Raw genomic sequence first — 19,457 nt, 5'->3', positions numbered from 1 at the left:
CGAACGGCGTCGGTTTGCCGACGCAAAGAAAATGCAGAAACCACAGTGGAGGGACGAAAGCTTCCACCTCGATGACCCTCCATAAAGCAACACATTTTCTTCCTTTCTCCTTCTCTACGTGATTGTAGTCCGGCAGGATGCATGAGTGCGTTGCGTGCAGCAAGTACACGTTCTCTCAGGCGATGTTTTGCAACTCCAAACATGTTGTGTTTTGCTGTTCCGACAAACCCCTTCGGCTTTTCTGTCGCTTCTCGGGATTATTCCCTAGGTTCTTGCGTTCTCAGCGACGTTCCTCGTGGCGATCCTCCCAGACGCACTTTGCTGTCGATTCCGCCTTCCCTCGCTCGTGTTTAGACACCGTCTCCTCGTTCTCGCTCCCTTCGCTTCTGGTCGTCACACGGCGCACGCGAGCAAGGCTAATGTGCTTGCTGCCCCAAGTACCTCAGACGGAGCGGCCAGGCCGAGGCCTTTACGCCACGAGAACGCTCGCGGAGGAGTCGCTCACTCGCAGGCAGCGGTTCGGAAGCACGTCGGGAAGCCGTCAGTGTCGGCGCGTCTCTTCGAACGCTCTCGCACGGAGGGCCAAGGAAAAAGAAAACCCAGTGTTCGATAACACTCAGTGCATCCGGACGGCGTGGATCCCCCACAGTCTGATGCGTTCAAACATCGCATCTCGAGTGTGCATAAGGCCTCACAAACAGACGCACATGCACATCTGCCAGCGTCACTGTCTGCCATCGGAATCGAGCTGTTGGCAAGCATATATATATATATATATATGTGCATATACGTATATATATGTGTATATATGTGTATATATATATATATATGTAGATATATCTGGAGGAGTGTGGGGGTGTGTGACTCCATCGTAGCTACTGTCGGAGCGGTTATTCTCGAGCTGCACGACGCCTTTTCTTTCTGCGTGTTTAGAAGTTTGGTCGGCACGCGAGTCCAGTGGCTCTGTGGGGCGTGACCAAAAGGTTCAAGAGACAGCGTTTTTCAAGGAGAGGACTGGAGGCACTGCACACTACACAGATGGTCACCTCGGATGATTCAAAAAACAGACTGAGTTTGCGCGCAGTCGCACGAGGGCGTGCGCTCAGGCCATGCCGCAGTGCAGCGCATTTCGCTTCACATGGCGACGCGACCGTAGACACGAGACGGCATTGTTCTACACTCGGCAAGGGAATCTACACATACATAAGGCAATCGGCACACGTCAAGAACTGTTTCCACGACACACCGTTTTTCCCGCGTAGGACTCTCGAAACATAAGCCCCAAGGGGCGGTACAGCCGACCGGACAGTATCCTGCCTCGCGCAGTCGGCGCCGGAAGAGATGCAGGCGACTGACATTTCGGCGGAGCCGTATTCCAGCGAAAATGTTAACATCTCAAAGTCTTCCCTGCTCGCCTTCTCTGCTTCGGCCTGCTCGCCTTTGAATCTTGAATGACACAGAAAGGGAGAATGAAACGGAACACAAATACTAACATGAACACCGTTCTCGCTTTGCCCCACTGCGCACCGGTCCCTACCCATTTGCGACAAGCCTCTGGTGAGTCGCAGATCAGACCTGCAATTTCCCAGAAACAAAATCCCGTACACATTCCAGCTGGACTACCCCACGATCTCGGGATTGTTTACATAGTCGAAGTAGTGATGCTTTGCGTCCGCCGGAACTCCTGTGAGACAGCGCACAACAGAAACGGCTGTCGGGTTAAGGCCCGCACTCCAGGATCTCTCCTTGTATACGAAAAGGTGAACGCTGAGACAGAGGGTTCGGTTCACAACGCTTTCTAGGACCGAAGACACTCTGACGAACCGTTGCAGTTCCACACACGGTCTGCCTGAGGGCATCTTCTCGCAAGAAGGCACGAACGTGCATGCACCACGCGGGGCCGGAGCGCCGCCCGGGCACAGGAATGACGCGCTGAAAAGAGGCAGACAGGGCTGGGGGCTGTCACGCGTCCGCTGCATGCATCCCCCCCTCTTCGGTCAGACCTGCCAGCGCCCTAGAAGAGGGGGGGGGGCGAGACGCGCTACACTGGCTCAGTAGGTCGCTACCGTCAACGGCTGGTAGCAGCGGATGTCGGCCGCGAGAGGCCTCGTCGCCACAGAGGAAAGCGAAGGCGACCACGGGAGACGGAGACAGAGAAACAGAAGGGAAAAAGCCGGGCCAAAAGCTGAACAGAAGACGGGAAAGGAGTACAGAATGGAAGACACCACAGCAGGAGACACCAGCAGAGTGGAAAGCGAGACTGGCGCGAGTGTGTACCTTTCCTCGAGCAATATTTCCGAGCCTTCTCATAGATGCGCGTCTTCTGCAACTCGTCCAGAGAAAGTTTTCTTCGCACCAGGTTCTCGCTATCTGCGCACAACAGCTCCCAGGCGCGCGTCACAAAAAAGTGAAGCCATCGGAGACACCAGCTTGGCGGGGATTCACTCCTGCAGAGCAACCCGACGCGCGGGGCCTCTCGTGCCCTCAGTCGCTTGACAGGGAGACGCTTGACCCCGCGAACAAAAGAAATAAACGGCGCTCTCCTGCCGAGAAGGCTGCCATGACTGCGCATCCATCCGCACCGTCTTTGCCTTGCTCAGCGAGAGTCCACAGTGCACCCACTTTGATAAAAGATTTCCTCCTTGTGAACGCGCTCCACACGAATGCGTCGACAGCGGGTCAACAACTGACGTCTGAAGCGGTACGCGAATGCGAAGCATTTAGCACGGCAAGAAAAGACACAAACACCGGAACGGGCGAGAACCACGAAACGATTGAGCGACCGAGGTGACGGCTACAGCCTGTTGCTTGTGGGACTCTGCGAGAGTCTCCGGGAAAAAAGGGGGCGCTTCTCGAATGATAAGATTTCTGAAGCATCTTTGCCTTGGGGCTGCGACGAACCTCGGAAGCAGTACACGCGGACCATCTTTCCGTTGACGCACTCGTACAAGACGATTTGATCCCGGCCGTCTGTGTGCTCCTCGAAGTCTACGGAGAAGGAGTGGCGCTGGAGAGGACAGCCAAGGACAGAGACTAAGAAGCCAACCTAACCCGGAAAAAAACGAGTTTCACAATGCGGCAGGCAGGTCGACGCGAAGTCTGAAGCGTTGAGCGGAGAAAACCTCTCTCCGAGACTCTTTTTGAGGCTGAAAAGGCGCACTGCGCTCGACACAGAAGCGTCTGACGCAAGCTCGCGGACGCGACAACAGTTTCAAGACTTCTGGAGTACATGGATCAAATAAGACAAGAAGAGGGTTGTCGTCAGCCTCACAGTCAAACCTTTGCAGGCTACCGCTTGCAAGGGAAATGCGTACACTCCGTATCGCGATCGCTAACGGTGGCGCACTGAGACTGACCCCACGGGGACGGAAGCAAGGCGAGGAAAACTCGTTGCCAGTGAGAAAGTTCAAGGCGGTCACATGCGCACGGGGGATTCGAAACCTTGGCATGAAGCATCGAAATCGAGAGACGGAACGCGAGCCTGGAACTACCGTCGGGCAAGAGAGACGGCGGCGGGTGACGAGAGTGGAGCGGGCGGGCAGCGCAGAGGAAACGACATGAGGTCGACCATACGGAAGGAAAACGAAGAGATTTCTGCCAGGATTCCTTTTGGAAGATGACTTGCCTCTGATTCCTCGAGAAGCAGGCGCTTGTTCACGCGCACATTCGTTTCTGGGTCTCCGAGAATCATTCTGAACGAGAAAAGACACAAGCGGAGAGAACCCGTCGTGCTTTCCGGCTTCTTCAAACGCAGGCCGAACTGCATGGTTGCCATCGCCTCTCCTGGCTTTGCCCACTTACTCGGAGACGTAGCTGGTTCTTCCAAATCCCTTTCCATAGCGGTCTTCGGCATAGAAGTCGTCCTACCGAAGCAGAGGGGACACACGAACGCGGCAGCGCAGGCTTAGCCGTTGTTGCGGGATCAAAAACGAGAGAAGAAAGCGAAGGCTGCAGAGAGAGAGCGGTCGCAAGAGCAACTTGCAAACGCGCGCGCGCAAGGGAACCGGCACACGCAAACCAGTGCGGCCGAGGACACTCACAGAAAAACGGGGAGAGGGATGGACGTGGAAGAGCCGGAAAAGCAACACGTCAAACAGACACTGGAGACGGTGTACATACAGGCGAGCGGAGGGTGCCACAAGGCCCCAATCTGCCGTTCCAACATTCAGCGGCTTACATCTTTGGCCAGGAGAGTGAGCAAGTCGGACCGTCGATTTCCGCGCTTTGCCTGAGGCATCTGACGGACCTCTAAAATGCTGCACCAGACAAAAGAAACATGCACTCGCGCACCACCAGGCATCGCCTCAGTCGACACGCCTTCCCTCGGATCCAAGTAGGCGCACTCTTTCGACAGAGACAAATATATACACACACATGCATATACATATATATATATATATATACATATATATATTTACATGTATGTAGATAGGTCCATGCAGCCAGGAGTACTCAGTGCAGACTTTTCCGCATATGGCTGAAGGGTGACGCCTGTCTAAATCTATCGACAGCTGTAAATGCAAATAGAGGTACTGTTTCCAGCCCGCTGTACACCCCCGTTCAACTGTCGATGCTGTGGTTCGTGGCCTGGCAGCTCGGCGTGCGTGACTCGAAGTCGACAGCGATTTCCGCCGAGGGCCGCCTCTCTTCTTTCCCGACAGCACCCCCGCTGAAGAGGACGTCGTGCGAAGACCACGCGCCCGCCTCTCCAGACTGCGCCCTCCGCAGGCAGCGTGACCGCGAAGTGCGGAGACGCATGACCCCAACCCCTGCGAAAACTGCTGGGTGCCGGATTTGGAATTTGTGGGCGACGAAGCCGGCAGTCCTACGCCGCGCACATTCTCTCACCGATCTGCGAGTGTCGCAGCGCTCGCTCGCGAGTCGTCGGCGCCGGGGTAGTCAGACGGCGACGAGTTCCTTCGCGAGCGTCTTCTGTCGCCCCTTCGCCTGTCCTCGCTGTGACTGCGGTCGCCACGGCTGGGGCTTCGTTCATGTCTGCGCGACGAACTGGTTTTCCGTCGATCTCTTCTCTCTTCTCTTCTGTGTGGACTTGCGTCGGTGCGTCTTCTCTCGCCACTGCGGCTCGCGTTGCTCCTGGACCTCCTCCGCTTGGACCTGCGGCTGTCTTCTCTCCCGGAAGTGTCCCTGCCTCGTCGATGCCGGCGACTCTCTGCACTGCTGCTCCGACTTCTTCCTTTGCGCGACACGCGGTGTGCATCTGACGAGGCGCGGGAAGACGCACTGCTTCGTCGCCGCTTGTCGGTCTCCCTCTCGCGCCTGCTCCGAGACCGTTCTGCGCCGTCTCTGGAGTCTGTCGAGGTCGAGCGGCCACTGCGGCTGCGACCGCCTTCTTGCATCCAGCGGGGCGTGCCGGAGAAGGCCTTGGGTGCCCCGTTCGGCTCCGAGGAGTTCGCGAAGGGTGACGCACAGACCAGGCTCCCCGAGACGCCCGACGGCGGCGCAGCCACTGCGTTTGCTGGCGCAGCGGGGACTGGAGCGAAGCCTGTCGTCGCTCGGGGACTCGGGCTGAGGCCTGCGGAAGGAGCGGACAGAGGAGGAATGGCCGGAGCCGCGCCGTTGGCGGAAGGTGCGCCCGCGTTCTGGCCTTGGGTCATCCACGCTGGGAGGACCATGTGGCGTCCCCGCCCGCCTGCGGGTGAGTAGCCTTGCATTTTGTGCGGATCAAAAGCGCCAGAGAGACGGAGGGAGGTGAAGGCAAGAAAAAGACCCAGGCGCGGAGGGCGGAGGGACACCACACGCGGGGCGCGGGGTCTCGGGACGCGACAGTTTGGACAAAGGAGCGCACGTGCGATGCGGAAGAAGTCCTGTGAGACCGCAAAAACACGAAGTGACACAACCGGCCGGAAAAACGGGGGAAACGGGACGCGTTCGCTGCAGGTGGCAGCGAGACAACACGCGAGTTTGCACGGAAAAGAAGGGAGGCCGGAACTGGAATGGCAACAAGCGATTTTCCCGGTGGACGGGGACGGAACAAAACAGTCAGATCGAAGAGACAAGGAGACAAATAAGGCCAAATTACAAGTCCGCTGGACAGAGCAGAGAGAAAATCACGGAGGAGAGAGAACCCGGTGGTCGCCGGCAGGTGCGCGAACCGCAACGCCACAGCGTGTATATACAGGCGGGGCGACTAACTGGCGACGTGTGGGGACGAAGAGAGAGAGATGAAACGGTTGGCTGCCGCAGGAAACACTGTTGAACTTCGCTGGCGAAATTCTGTCGCTTGAACTTGGAGAAAAAGAGAGTTCTGGAACAAACGAAACTCGGAAGCGCGGGGCAAATGCGGTTGACAGACTTGATCCGTTTGCTCCTTGCGGAACTGCCGCACAATGGCGAAAACGACAGGGAAAAAAGACACACGCAAAAACGCCGCCTAGGCGCCAACGCACACTTCCAGTCGTCGACAGATTTCTCACAGAACTGTGCATTCCGTCCACGACGGAAACGTGTGCGGCGGGTGTCGGTCGAACCTCTCCTTTCTCCTTCGTTCTGCGCCCATGGGAACCTGCCTTTCCTGCTGGACAGGACGACGAACCATGGCACGTGGTTTCGTCTCCGACCGGGCGACACAAACGCGATCTGAGGCTATCTGAGCCGGGGCCAGCCACACTCTGCCTTTGTGCTCTTTGCCGATGACTGGAGCATCGCTGGATGTCAGCGGCTCAGTTCCCTTCAGGCGCAGGGGCGAACCACCGACTGTATGTATGATAGCAGAGTAGCAGGTAGCCCACAGCTGCAGTGGAAAAGGTTGTCTCGTGTGCGATGTAGCGATGTTCTTAGTGAAGGCATCTGCAACGACTGCCCTTTGGGGCTTGAATCGCCTTTTCCTACCTGCCGAGCACGTGGGATGGGAGAGGCCGTACGAACACGCAGTATCTCAATCGAAACGGCCTTGCGGCGTGTCGCTCCCAAAGCATATGACGTGTATTTTTGCCCCTCTGTTATACGCTCCGCTCTCTCTTTCCACTTGTTCAACCCCCTGCACGAAGACAGGAACGACCAGAGAGGAGAACTGGCCTCGACGAGCAGTAGATGCTAGGAGAGACACACCAGGAAGAAACGTGCGGCTTCCGTACGTCACGTCTCGCAGATGAAGTCGTAGAAGCGCATGCACAGATGCGTCAGCAACTCTTTGTGTTTTCCGGAAGTTCGCTTGCGATACGCTGCCTTAAGAAGCATCGTTAGGTTGCCTCGTTGATGCAGCAAGTTGTAAAACCCAGTCGAAGACACTCTGCCGTGCACGACTGTTTTTCCCGTCTTACTGCTCAGCTCTTTCCACGAAATGTGCAAGGATCGCGAACGGAACTACGTTCTCGTGCTCGGTGGAGTGGGAATGATGCCTGTAAGCGAGTTCGGTTCTTTCTACGACAGCCGTCAGCAAATGTTGGTTTCAGAGCGTTGGGTTTGGGTTATTCGATCAGAGTCGAATCGCGTTTTAGCCCGCTTCACTAAAAAAACCGAAAGCTTCGCGCTTCCACAGTGCTGCCGTCGCAGTGTCATCGCTGCGACGGTGCCGCCAGTGGAAACGGCCTATACCCGTCGGACCCGCTTTTTAAGCTGGCCCGCGAAACTCCTGGAAATGTTTCCGAGGACTCCTCGGAAGCTTCTAGAGGACGTGCAGATAGTTGTTCTGCTAACTCGTGGGGGCTGCCGGAGGGGCCAAAGCGAAAATGACTCACTTCGTGTCAGCGTCAAAAACTGTTGCCAAGCTCGACGCAGTGTGGCTACAAAACTATCGGAAAAATGCCGCTAATCTCCGTACATCGACACAGATGTGCGACACCGCTTCCGCGCGTGGACTGGGCATGCGAGTGCGTTACCCAAAGATACGAGTTCGCACCTTGCCAGTTTGCGAGGATTTGGGAGTGCAAATGCACTGCCTCACACAACGCCAAAAACAGAACCAAGTCACGGCGGAATGACGGAAGTATTTTCGCGAGAGCCATTTTGCGGACACAAGGAACGATTCTCTTTTCGCATAGAGGAGCAATGAAGCTTCACCTTCTCTTGCAGACCCCACTCTGAATCCCTGCTTCTCTAATTCTGGACAGCAGAACCATACCGAAGAAAGGAACGGAAATAAAACTTCATCCCAAAGCGAGAAAGGGGATCACGCACTCCGGCCCCCACACACACTCTTTACACTTGTACGTGGCCTTGTGGCCGATTCTAAAAAACTGTTCAGTCCCCCCCAAAAAAATCGACAAATTCGACAGGAGCGCGACCACAGACACACGCCGCTGCTGTGGAAAAGAGCGACACACTTGCGTGTCGAAAATTCAGGCACGAAACTAAAAAACCCTTCGCTTTTTGTATGTATGCCGATGGCGAGAGGGGAAGAACGAATGGGGAGCAAGAAATAAAACAAGGCGTTTATCCTCTTGTTGCGCGCTTCCATCAGCCCGTGACTCCAAGATCAATCCGCGGTATGCTGAGACAGACCGGGGAAACCTACATGGTTCCAAAGTACCTGAGAAGGGAAAGCACAAAATCCACAAACAAATCGCATGCACTACTTTTCTGGTGGCGCCGTAGAAACTGCGGAGACCCGGAAAAAGACGGTAATCTTAAAAATATGGAGCCGCGCGGACAAGAACAACAGAACACATGGAGAGCACATGGCGGTCCTGGTTCGCTATATGAGGCGTTGTCTGCGTGCCAAAAAGACGCCAATCTCTGCCTTTTTCAAAACCTGTCTAATGGCCATCAGTCTCCTGTAGGGCCTCTGCGCTCCTCCGTTAATAGACGGGGCCTAGATCAGACCGCCGCCTGTTTTGGTAAGCTGCTCTCGAACTTAGGATATAGCTCTTCCCCACCGACTGTCCTAGAGTGTTCCACTAAACAACCAATCTTCTTCGCGACTGCATCTAGGGCGACCGCCCCTGAAACTCCGCGCGATTTCCCCCCGCACGTCGACGTGCGAGCGAAGCGGGCGGAGAAAGGAGAGTGGACAGCGAGATGTCTTTTCCTCACCGGTCTCCGAAATCGCCAATGCCCGGGACGATGTAGTACTTCGAGTTCAAGCAAACATCGATCCTGCGAACCCGCGAAAACGGAAACACAAAAGGACGAAAGACACTTGACGTGCGCCACGCACTCGCAGAGATGGATGCCTGGTGCGCCGGGCGACAGAGAAGGCGGCGCGACGGTGAGAGTCGGCCATGAGAGATCCAGTTGTGTCCCTTTGTCTACACAAAGAGGATTTTGCCGAGTCCCCTATCTACGAGAAAAGGCATTGACGAATGCATACGCAGATTGTGGGCTGTCCGCACTCCTCGCTTCGAAAGCTTTAGAGCTAACGCAAGAGCCCCCCGGCATGCGAGACAAAGCGGCGTGGCGCGGTCAGCCGGAGATTTTCCCGTTTTGGGCTTACGCAGCAGCCACCATTCGGACATTGGGGTAGAGCTTGAAAACGCGTTCAATGCCTTGAGGCGCAGCCAAAATGTTGACGAAAATGATTCTCTCTTCCTTCACACCGAGCTTCAGGAGGACGTCGATCGCCTTGCACACGCTCCCAGCCGTCGCGCACATCGGATCCAGCAGCATCACCCAGCGCTCGCGAATGTCGACGGGAAGCTTTTCGTAGATGAGCTGGAAAAGACAGATGATCAAAACAGAAAGTCACGAGCGGCAAGCGAAGATGGAGACGATGCAGAAAAAGGAGGATCACCCGCCCGGTGAGCCTGGCCACACAGACACGGAGGCACGAGTCTGAGGCGACTGTAAAGTTCAGAGAAAGACTTCATCCTACACGCCTCAGCAACCAGGCAGGAACGATCAAGGCCAGGCCAAAAGACCGCATACACAGGGGCACAAGCCGCAGCAATTCGTTCCTCTTTTTCCGCTTTTCTCTCTATCGCCCCTTCCTGTCCGACTCTCCTCCGACTCCTCGCCGCTGGGTCCCATCGAGACGCTGTTCTCTTTCCCCTTGCCGCCAGGACTGCGCTTCCCCGCCGCCCGACTCTTCTCTGTTGTTCTCCACGCCTTTGTCTCTTCACCAGTCTCCTCTCTTGTTCTGTCCCTTTGCGACTGGTAAGAAAAGCGAGGGATGCAGATGGCGGTTGCGCCTCGAAAGCGCTACAGGCCTGTGGCCCAGAACGGAGACCGTGTGAAGCACTCGTTTCCGTACCTTGGGCTCCGCAGTTTCTTCGTCCCTTTGAATGAGGATTTTGCCGATCCGGCAGCCGCGACAGACGGCCCGCAGCCCGCTTTCCATCGACTCGCCCGCGCGCACGATCGAGACGCCGCAGATCTTCGAGGAGAAGGAGACACCCTGGTACGGCGCGTCCAGCGGAGTCGTCACTTCCTTCTGCTCAAACGGCAGCTCTGAAGCGTGCAGAAATACGCCATTCACCAAATAACAAATGAACTAAACCTCGACATCCCCATCTTGCACTTGCAGAAACATGTACAGCTTAATTCGCGCTAGTGGGTACTCAGAAAAAGCGGCTTCTGCCTCAGACACACACGCAGCTGGACATCGCGAAAAAACGACCGGCCGTACGATGAAGTCGAACCAGCGTGGATTGCTCTGTGGGAACTGCATCCTTTTTCTCATCGTGCAACGTCTCCCCACAACTCGGCCGACACCCACGTACGGATACAAACGTATGTCTACACATGTACACGAAAACGAGGAAAGCGTTCCCCGTGAAAAAAGGCATGTATCTGATGGTATCTCGGGACACAGAACGCCGTCGAAGACACACTACTTTGTACATTTGTATACGGTCGCATGTTTGCAATACAAATCTTGTGCAGTATATATCTTGCGCAGTATATATCCTGCGCAGTCGATACACTCGTGCATCTCCATCAGACACAATCGCTATCCTTTCCGACGTGTCCTTCAAAGGATGAAGCGTTTCTGGCACCGAGTTGGCCTCTCCGTCGCTCAGGAGACTGTTCAGTTCAACCTCTGCAGAACAGGAGCCTCGGTAAGATCTAAAGTGCTGAGTCGAGCAAGAAGTTTGGGGCGCTGCCGCATGCATTTACAGCGTGAGGCGCTGAGCACAGGAAAGGCGAAAAGGCGTGTGGGACTGGAGACGCACCGTTCAAGGCTTCTTCGATGAGAAGGCGAATCAAGCGGTCGGCGTAGAAGACTGAAACACACACAAAAAGAGGCAAACGCGGCAGAAAGCTCTACGTGCCACCTTCAACCGCAGAAGGTCGGAACATTTCCCGACACAAGAGGAAAAAGTGAAAAGGTGCACATCCCCAGGCGGACGTCGAGCGAACCGAAACTGCGTACGTGGCGAGCAGACGAGAACCGCGAAACTCAACGGGACGTAGGCTCCAGCAGTAAGAGTGTATAAACGCATGCGTGGGTAGATACACGCATGAGTTGAATGCCGAGAGACATGGCGGCGTCCAGTCTATAGAGTGCCGCCCAGCCCCAGAGACACATGCATGCACAGATCGACCAAGACACGAGGACAAAACCTGTGCACACGCGGTCACGTGGAGGGGATGTTTAGAGCTCTCATGAACCCCAAAGAGTCAGGGATCGGCGAGCGTGTGGATACAGGGACGGTCGTTCGATCACGGCTCTCCGGCAGACAGAATTGAAGACTCAGAGACTTCGCGAATGACGGGCTGGGCGCACGGCAAGCGCGGCCAGACCACTCAAGCACTTACCGAATTCCTCCTTGGGCGTCTTTTTATCTGAAGCAGAGGAAGGGGGCATGCACAGTCGAAGGAGGAAAGGACGTGTCCAAACACAAGAGGCGAGCAAGAGCGCGCACCGACTCTCGCCCACGCCAGCGAGTCGCCAGCGTCGCCAGGGCAAATCTCGCTATGTGTGAAAACGCATTCTCTGCGGCAAGCGCGCCTCCCCTCTTGCCTTTCTGTCCTGTTCCTCCCCCTCCGCTTCTTTTCCCAGTCAGAAAAACTCACCGCGAATGATGGTCATCATGGCTCGAAGCTGGGAAGTCTGCTTCATGAGCACCACATTGGGGAACCTGAGCAAGTCACGGGACAGACAGACCAGTCTCTCAGCTAAGCTTCCAAGGCCGCATGCGAGAGAGAGAGGCGCGCTTCAGCGTGTACCTTTTTCAGTCCCTTCCGTAACCGAAAAGACACCTGTATATGAGACTTCCCGAGAGAGAAGAGAAGTGACCGGCTGGGGAAGGAAGAACGTCAAGGCACAGGCGCTGCGCTCTGATTCGGCGTTCCCAGCGACAGCCGTCCACGCGATTTGCAGGAAAAAAAAGCACTGCACAACATGCGCGACGAGGGGACAGGCGGACAGGAATTACACGCCCGTCCAACTTGTGCCTCTTCCCCACTCCGCCTACGCACGAATAGAGGAGGTAGACGGGAAAATCCCTGGACAGAGAGAGTTAGAGACAGAGAAGGCCAGAAAACACCCGACAGAAGGATTACCTGGCGGTAATGTCCTGCAGAATGCTTTCCTCCTGCTCAGTTGTCGCGTATCGGGAATCGACGATGAACTTCCCCGCCGCCAACATCGAGGCTGGTGTCTGTGCCATCTTGGAAGAAAATGCGGAAAACGGCCACACGAGCAGACACGACGCCTTTTGGATGCGCGATAAGGAGAATTTAAGGGTGGACGAGGCGGGGATTTTGGGAGAAACGTAGACGAAAGAGGAGAAAAAGCAGAAAACAAGGAGAACAAGTGGGAAGAGGGACAAAAGGGGAGCGATGAGGGGGAAAATGCTCCTTTGCGGGCCTTTGACAGTGTAGGATCGAGCACCTGCAAGCGGTGTCGACGCTGGAGGTGGTTAGCAGTGGGAACGGGGCCGCCGAAAAGGCTGCAAAACGCGTTGCCGGTTCCAAAATTCCTTGTCCTTCTGTCGAGATTGCCGGAATCATCCGATCGAAAAGCGAAAAAAATGAGAGGCTTGGGGAAACAGCTACCCCACACGGGAGAGGAAGCGACCGTCGCTGTTTCGAGGACGAGCGCAGTCCGATCTGCTTTCTCCTCGTCCCGAGGATACATGCATGCAACATGACCGTGGTGATAACCCCGCGCCAAAAAAGGGCCGAGATCCTTGCAGTTTTTCTCGTCCCGGGACGGAATTTCACCACGCTTCTTCGAAAAAGGCGCTTGCCACTTTTTTGGCGGGTTCTGGGAAGGGGCCGTCGCTGGGGAACCAGCGCATGCAGCGAGTCAAATTTCCCCGTTTGGACCAAGGAAGAAAAAGCGCAGAGACGTCATGGGAGGGAAACGGGAAAGACTGTTTCTTGGAACCCCAGACAAATGGGTTCTAGAGTACCAGCTGGACGGATGAGTGCACGAAGTAGGAAGAGCCCCGTCAGAGAGGCGAACCCTACCGGCGGAGGTTCGGGCTCTGCGTACGTGTCGGAGAGACAGCGAAGAGAGAGAGAGACAGCGAAGAGAGAGAGAGACAGCGAAGAGAGAGAGAGACAGCGAAGAGAGAGAGAGACAGCGAAGAGAGAGGCAAGCGGTGACACACCGAGACCTCACTCGCGTGATAGAGCGTGGGGCCGCGAGACGCAGGCAACACTTGTCGAGAGAGGGAGACAAAATGTTCCAAGACGAGCGGCAAGCCCAGGCAAGAACCCCGATTCCGTTGTGGCGTCTTCGCTCCCTGCTTGGTGCTCCCCCAGCATTTCCGGTGTTGCCGCAACTCCCAGGATGTAGGCACCTGCTAAGACACCATGCTGGGCTACTCAAGCGAGCCGACTAGGATACACTCCGGGCCTCTGCCACAATTTACCACTTCCTGAGGCTATCATTCGTCCACGCTTTGAAAGCACGAAGCGAGGAGGGTATAGTAAAACATTGTAATTGCGAATATGGGTTCGTGTGTAGCCACAAGTTCTACCTCCGTGGCAAATGCGAGGAAAAACGAACCACTTTGCCCCGGAGTTCCGGTGGAAGAAGGTCTTTTCCGGGGGAGACGAGCAGTACGCAGAGGAGACCAGGGCGTGGCCTGGTCACCTCGCAGCTGATGCCATTTTCTCCCTCCTGTTTTATATATGGAGGTAACTCCCACTGTCACACCTGCTTTCATGCCTAGAAATCCGTCTTTCTAAGCTATTGGTTTCGATTATCGATTCGAAAATTTGCGTGCGGACACTTGGAACGTGGTTCGTAAACCAGCTGTCATGGCTGACAAACGCAGTACACTCCTAAGAACCTGTGCTTGTGATCATATGGAAAAAGATCGAAAAAAAAGAAGGCGGTCCACTGATGACAAGCCTGCCTACGCGTTGAATAAGGTTGCTAAGCTTGAAAGGCAACGCAGTGGACAAATGGCGGTGGTAAGGAACCGGTTGAATGAGAAAAAAAGACAGGATCCGGCAAAATGTGAGAACGACGAGAAGTGCTCATTACACGAACCCCGGATCGCGAAAAGAGGAGGACGCAAAGCATGGAAAACTGCCAGCAAGAGAGAGAATGATACAGGAGACACAGTTTCACGATGCCGATCCATACAGACCAAAACCGTGCGTCCATGTCTTCTGCCCAGTATGGCCCCTCGAAGCCTCTGCCAAAGACATTCAAACAAGGAATGCTTGAACGGGACGACAACTGGAAGCCTCAGAGGCCCAGAAAGACAGAAATAGCGATCCAGGCGCCGTGGGGTGGGCTCTTTTTCGTGGATCTCCCTACAGATTCTCGAGTGTAGTGCTTCCCGGCGGCGCTGCCTTCTTGTACCTGCGGGAGCACACAAAAAGGAGACAGTCGAATCCTGACGAAATGAAACACCCAGAGAGATAACTAATGCAACGCAACCACGAGGCAGTTCGCGAGCAAGAAAGAGAAGCTACGTTTCGATCCCCTCGAGAGAAGGGAGAGTTTGTGTCGGGGATAGGAGCAATACAGTCCAAAAGCAACTGAAAGGTATGCCAGAGAAAACGAGCCGTCGTTTCCCTTTCATGGCGAAACAGTACGGAGGCAGAGAGCGAAATTGGTGAGAGCACGGCGAAACGCTCTCCCCAACGTAGTGCGGTGAGCCGCTTACGCTGATCTCAACTGCCTAGATAGCTTCGAGTCGCCGTCGGCCATAGCAATCCGCACCTGCATGCGTGGACAAAGAGCGTCCAGAAGCACGAACACAATAGGAGGAACTCGAGGAAACGCGGTCGGGAAGAGCCACGATTCGCTTTGCTTTCTGTGCGCGACTCTCGAAGCGAAAGAGTTTGGTTTTGATACGATCGACATGCACGGCCCCGTTGGCTCCAAACAGGGAACCCATCTTTCCGCCGTCAATAAAGATTGTGTTTCAGAGACTCACAAAGTTGAAGTTCGAGTAGAGGCGGACGAGGGCAAAGCCGGCAAACCACGCGGCTGCAGCGTTTCAGACACCCACAACCATTCACATCGCAACAGCTAGAAAACGATGCTCGCCGTCGGATTGACAGAGAACTGCAACCGGCCCATAGAAGGGCGGAATGCGAGAATGTGCGCCACAAGAAGGACGAAGAGGGGAAAACACAACCTGACAGCCAACCCGCGCCAACATACGCGACGCCAACGAAACCATGTGACGAGGGCTTTATGTGCCAAAGGGAAAACCAGTCATACGCCACTAAAGAGCAGGTGGTGTACGCACCGCGACGTGAGTCACGCATTGACCTGTGAATTCTACATTTACACAAGGCACATCTTGGGAGAACATGGTGGCGCAGAACCCTTCGCGTCTGACTGCTGTCTCGAATTCTTTGAGCGTACGGAGAACCACCGCCGCAGGTTTCCAAATCGGGCCGTTTTTAAACACGCCGCTGGCTTTAATGGCGAGGGCGGCGCCGGAGCCTGTTGCCAGTCCTGCTGCCTGAGGCCGCTGCAAAACGGTGACAGCAAAGAGAACTGCGTCTGTTTCCTGCGACTTGTCCTCAAGGAAGGAAGAACCCGCCAAGAAAGAGAGGACTGTGGGGCGTTTGTGGATGCTCGCGAAACGGAACCAAGGCAAGACAAGGTTGACCTGTCTCGTTCGTATGAGGCACTCGAAAAAACACGACGAAAAGCAAACACGACGACGATGGTCATAGAAAACGTCTTCAGGGGACCGGGAAGAACCGTGCAGGAAGCAGTGTCGTACAGCGAGGTGACGCGCCTCGCCAGAAAAGAGCGTAGCCCAGGCCGCCACGGCATCTGAAAGCCTCCTTTCTCTTGACATGCGTGATAGAGATTTGTTCCTTCCTTGTGGCTTCGTCCCCTCTGCTCTTTATCCGTCCTTTTCCAAACTTCCTCGTTCGCTTCGCCGACACAATGATACACGCTCAAGCGACACAGCGCGGGGAAAAGGCAGAGTCAAACCACCGGAAACACACAGGATAAAAAGAAACCTACAATATCTTTCCCGTAGTCTGCGGCAGCCTTCAGCTGATCCATCGTCATCAGCTCGCCGCCAGAGTTCATCTCCTCGACGAGCATCTGAAGTACCTGGACGCCCAGGCGTGACAGGAAAAAACAAAGGAGACCCGAGTGAAGCCGTTGATCCGACTCGGTCCTCGCACAGGAGGTCTGATCTGTTACGGAGGGAGTTGGGAGAACAAATATAACGATTTCTCGTCCTCCGTCCGTACACAGTTACCACCCCTGGACCGCGAGATACGGGTCGCTGGATTCGAGGTCCCCATATACACACAACCTTAGACTTTCGCGTGTTCGTAAATGCACCGTGGTGAGCCTCCGGCTTACAGTACGTGTGGGAAAAGGTTTGAGAGCAAAATGTGAAGCTTGCCAATGACAAAGCAGGCACATTTACACCGCCCAGCAGGAAAGACAGAGCAACTGGCGAAACAGAAAAGTATGTTGTGATTGGCGTACCTGGTTCACCGCCACTGCCTCCCTACATGCCGTCCTGGGCAAGAAAGACAAAGGCCGAAGAAGTAACAAAGCTGTGACGGGGCTCATTTTTCGCAACATCACAGCTTGCGAGGTGGAGCGGAGGAAAAATAGAACCAGACCATTCGGCCCGCAGGGTCGGGCGCGGAAATGAGAAGAGATATCCGTTTTAGTCCTCGATTGAGAAGTGTTGGGTTGGGCAGAAAACGCAGGAGACACTGGAGAAGAACGCAGGACGGGAACTAGCAACGGAAGACGAGCACAGGAGCGAGTGAACTTGTAAGGCCATGTTTTTCTTTTTTGTATACAGAGAGAGGTCGGCAGCGAAAACACCTGCCGTTGTTGACACAGCGCTGTCAGTAGGCGACCACGTCCCGTGGTTCTTACCGAATATCAGAGAAAAACTTTTGGATGCCCGTTATCTGTAGGAACGAGAGGCTGTCAGTTCCCATGGTGCGAAGGATCTGCTGATATTCGATCAAGAAACACAGACTCCGGGAACGAAACGAGAGAGCGGAAGGCCGGAGCAACGCCGCAACAGCGAACGGACCGAGAAGAGAGAAGCGTACACTCGCCGGGAGGACGCGCCGAGGGGAAAAATCGACAGACTGAAGCAAAGTCTAGTTGTTGTACGAAGCAGGTCGCCGAAAGGGCACCAGTGTCACAAGGTAACTGGATTTTGTACCTAGAAGGACATAAAACACCTCATCGCAAAGAAAAAGAACTTAGTGTTGTGAATGCGGCAAGGCAATCGGCCGGGCGGCGGATTCTCATAGTCATCGCGTTTGTGTTGGGAGTAGATTTCTGACGGAACGGAGGTCCTCGCAAAGCCTCTGCACAACTTCACTGTTATCTTTGCGCCGCAAGGCCTGCGGCTCCGGGAGCTCTGTGGATCCTCAAAAATCGGGGGCAGTAATGAGCGGGTGTTACGTAGTTCCGCCTGATGCCGCGCGAAAATGATTTTTAAAATGTCGCTTAACTGTACAAAGACCGCTCCCCGTGGAGATGACGGGGTGTTCAAACAAAAATGTGTGTTAATCTGCCTCTCCTCCACATGTTTCCAACGAAGCACTCAAGGAGAGACAGCTGCTTTACCGGAATACATAAACGAGACTGTGACTGGAACGGCACTCAAGAAAAGGGGTATGGATGGCGCCTCTTGGAACGCAAGAAAAGCGGCGATAGAGGACTTCATAACATTGGACCCTCTTCTGGACCCCAGTGTTTGTCTCTCCGTCGTGAGGAGACGGGATAATTTCCCTGAATCGTTCTCAGACAAAGCCAAGCAACGGCCAGTCGCAACACGAGGGAACTGGGGTTAGTCACAGGAACACATTGAAACATCACAAAGACTGCCGGGATATTCCACATTGCACAGCCCATACGGAAGAAGATGTTTGGGCAACGGAAGAAATTATTCGCTGGTGACACAAGAAATGTGTAAACGGAGCAATTTAAGAAAAGTTGCAACCCAACCCGCCGGTGTCTCGTCGCGTGCATCTGGAAGCCTTGTGCGAGCGTCCGTTTCTGCCAAACACAGCGATGGACCCGCCTCCACCGTATTTCGTTACTTTTCGCAATACAAGATCTTCGTATAGAGACATTGCTGTGTAACGGCTGGTTATTCCCGTAAGCGTGAAAGCGACCGCCTTTCGAGATTACGAAACACTTTTTTGCGCCTGTCGGATGAAACACTGGCGGCAAGACGTGCAGGAAACGGGCTGAGGATGCCGTCAGAGGTTTGTCCGCGAAACTGCCTAGCAGACGAATTGCGCCGTGGATTTGCTATGGAATGCGTCGGATGCATCCCCCTAGTGCTTCTTCTCTTTCTAAATTGTTATCTCCTCTCTCGTGCTTGGGAGCATGCCCGGTGACGCTGGCGCGATAGCACGTCTCTAGTTCTGCCGGTGTCGAGGAGAAACCGTAGCACCCCTGAGGGATGGATTAACGGAAACTCGCAGGTTAGTTCGTCAGGTTAAATCGCGCAAATAATCACTGAAATAAGCCACACCATCATGAACAACTACGCGCCAACAGAGGACAGTTACGAGTGAGCTACGTCCTTTGTGACTTCTAAACCCTGCTACGGTAGATTTCAATAAATGCGTATATACGTGTAGCAATACGAAATTACCATACCGTCGAGCCAATGAGTAAGCAGGTGATAGCTGTGTGCACTATGGACTGTCGTGAGGTCGTTGGCGATTAACGATTACAGCGGTCAAGCAGCCGCGTCCTGGTCCTACCGGTACGCGAAACCGCCGACTCGTAGCAGAAAGACTACTACACATGCGCCGCGCCTCTTTCCCACCGGAAACGCTGACTCTACTGCAGGACTTTGTCTCCTCCACAAGCGATGCCGCTGTACAACAACGCTCGCAGAAGTGTGTCGAAGTTGTACAGCGCCACTTTAACGCAGTGGGGACAATTTCCGTTGGATTCAGTGAAAAAGAAAACGAACACGTCCCTTGCGGAGTGCGTGCTCTGCAACGCGCATACGCATCCCAAGCGTAGTGTCGCGCACATCAGCCAGAGACGTTTCCTCGTACACACCACACAGATAGATCGCCCTTTGCGGCATCCGACAGAATAGAACGGGGGGACAAAGGAGGCTGCCTTCACCCCTCCCCCCCTACCCCCCCACACCAAAAAAAAACAG

General features: G+C 54.8%; 3 protein-coding genes across 3 annotated transcripts; all 3 read right to left on the bottom strand.

Moving 5' to 3' along the window:
• Positions 1 to 1,619: 1,619 nt before the first annotated feature.
• NCLIV_056030 (conserved hypothetical protein) lies at positions 1,620 to 5,672 on the bottom strand (the record flags this gene model as incomplete). Its single annotated transcript, XM_003885157.1, has 7 exons — positions 1,620 to 1,684; positions 2,278 to 2,370; positions 2,902 to 3,007; positions 3,315 to 3,351; positions 3,802 to 3,863; positions 4,178 to 4,256; positions 4,849 to 5,672. The coding sequence occupies 7 exons, from the start codon at positions 5,670 to 5,672 to the stop codon at positions 1,620 to 1,622; spliced, it is 1,266 nt and encodes a 421-aa protein (XP_003885206.1).
• Positions 5,673 to 8,469: 2,797 nt separating this feature from the next.
• NCLIV_056020 (hypothetical protein) lies at positions 8,470 to 12,509 on the bottom strand (the record flags this gene model as incomplete). Its single annotated transcript, XM_003885156.1, has 8 exons — positions 8,470 to 8,488; positions 8,992 to 9,054; positions 9,392 to 9,609; positions 10,148 to 10,344; positions 11,070 to 11,120; positions 11,656 to 11,682; positions 11,914 to 11,978; positions 12,403 to 12,509. 8 exons carry the CDS (start codon positions 12,507 to 12,509, stop codon positions 8,470 to 8,472), a joined length of 747 nt encoding a protein of 248 aa, XP_003885205.1.
• Positions 12,510 to 14,616: 2,107 nt separating this feature from the next.
• On the bottom strand, positions 14,617 to 17,250 carry NCLIV_056010 (conserved hypothetical protein; the record flags this gene model as incomplete). Its single annotated transcript, XM_003885155.1, has 6 exons — positions 14,617 to 14,665; positions 14,973 to 15,028; positions 15,564 to 15,791; positions 16,301 to 16,393; positions 16,781 to 16,814; positions 17,186 to 17,250. 6 exons carry the CDS (start codon positions 17,248 to 17,250, stop codon positions 14,617 to 14,619), a joined length of 525 nt encoding a protein of 174 aa, XP_003885204.1.
• Positions 17,251 to 19,457: the final 2,207 nt, after the last annotated feature.

The sequence above is a fragment of the Neospora caninum genome, chromosome XI (assembly GCF_000208865.1).
Source record: "Neospora caninum Liverpool complete genome, chromosome XI".
In the NCBI taxonomy this organism is placed as follows: Eukaryota; Apicomplexa; class Conoidasida; order Eucoccidiorida; family Sarcocystidae; genus Neospora; species Neospora caninum.
The sequence above is the reverse complement of the archived record's forward strand: the minus strand, read 5'-3'. Positions and strand labels throughout refer to the sequence as shown.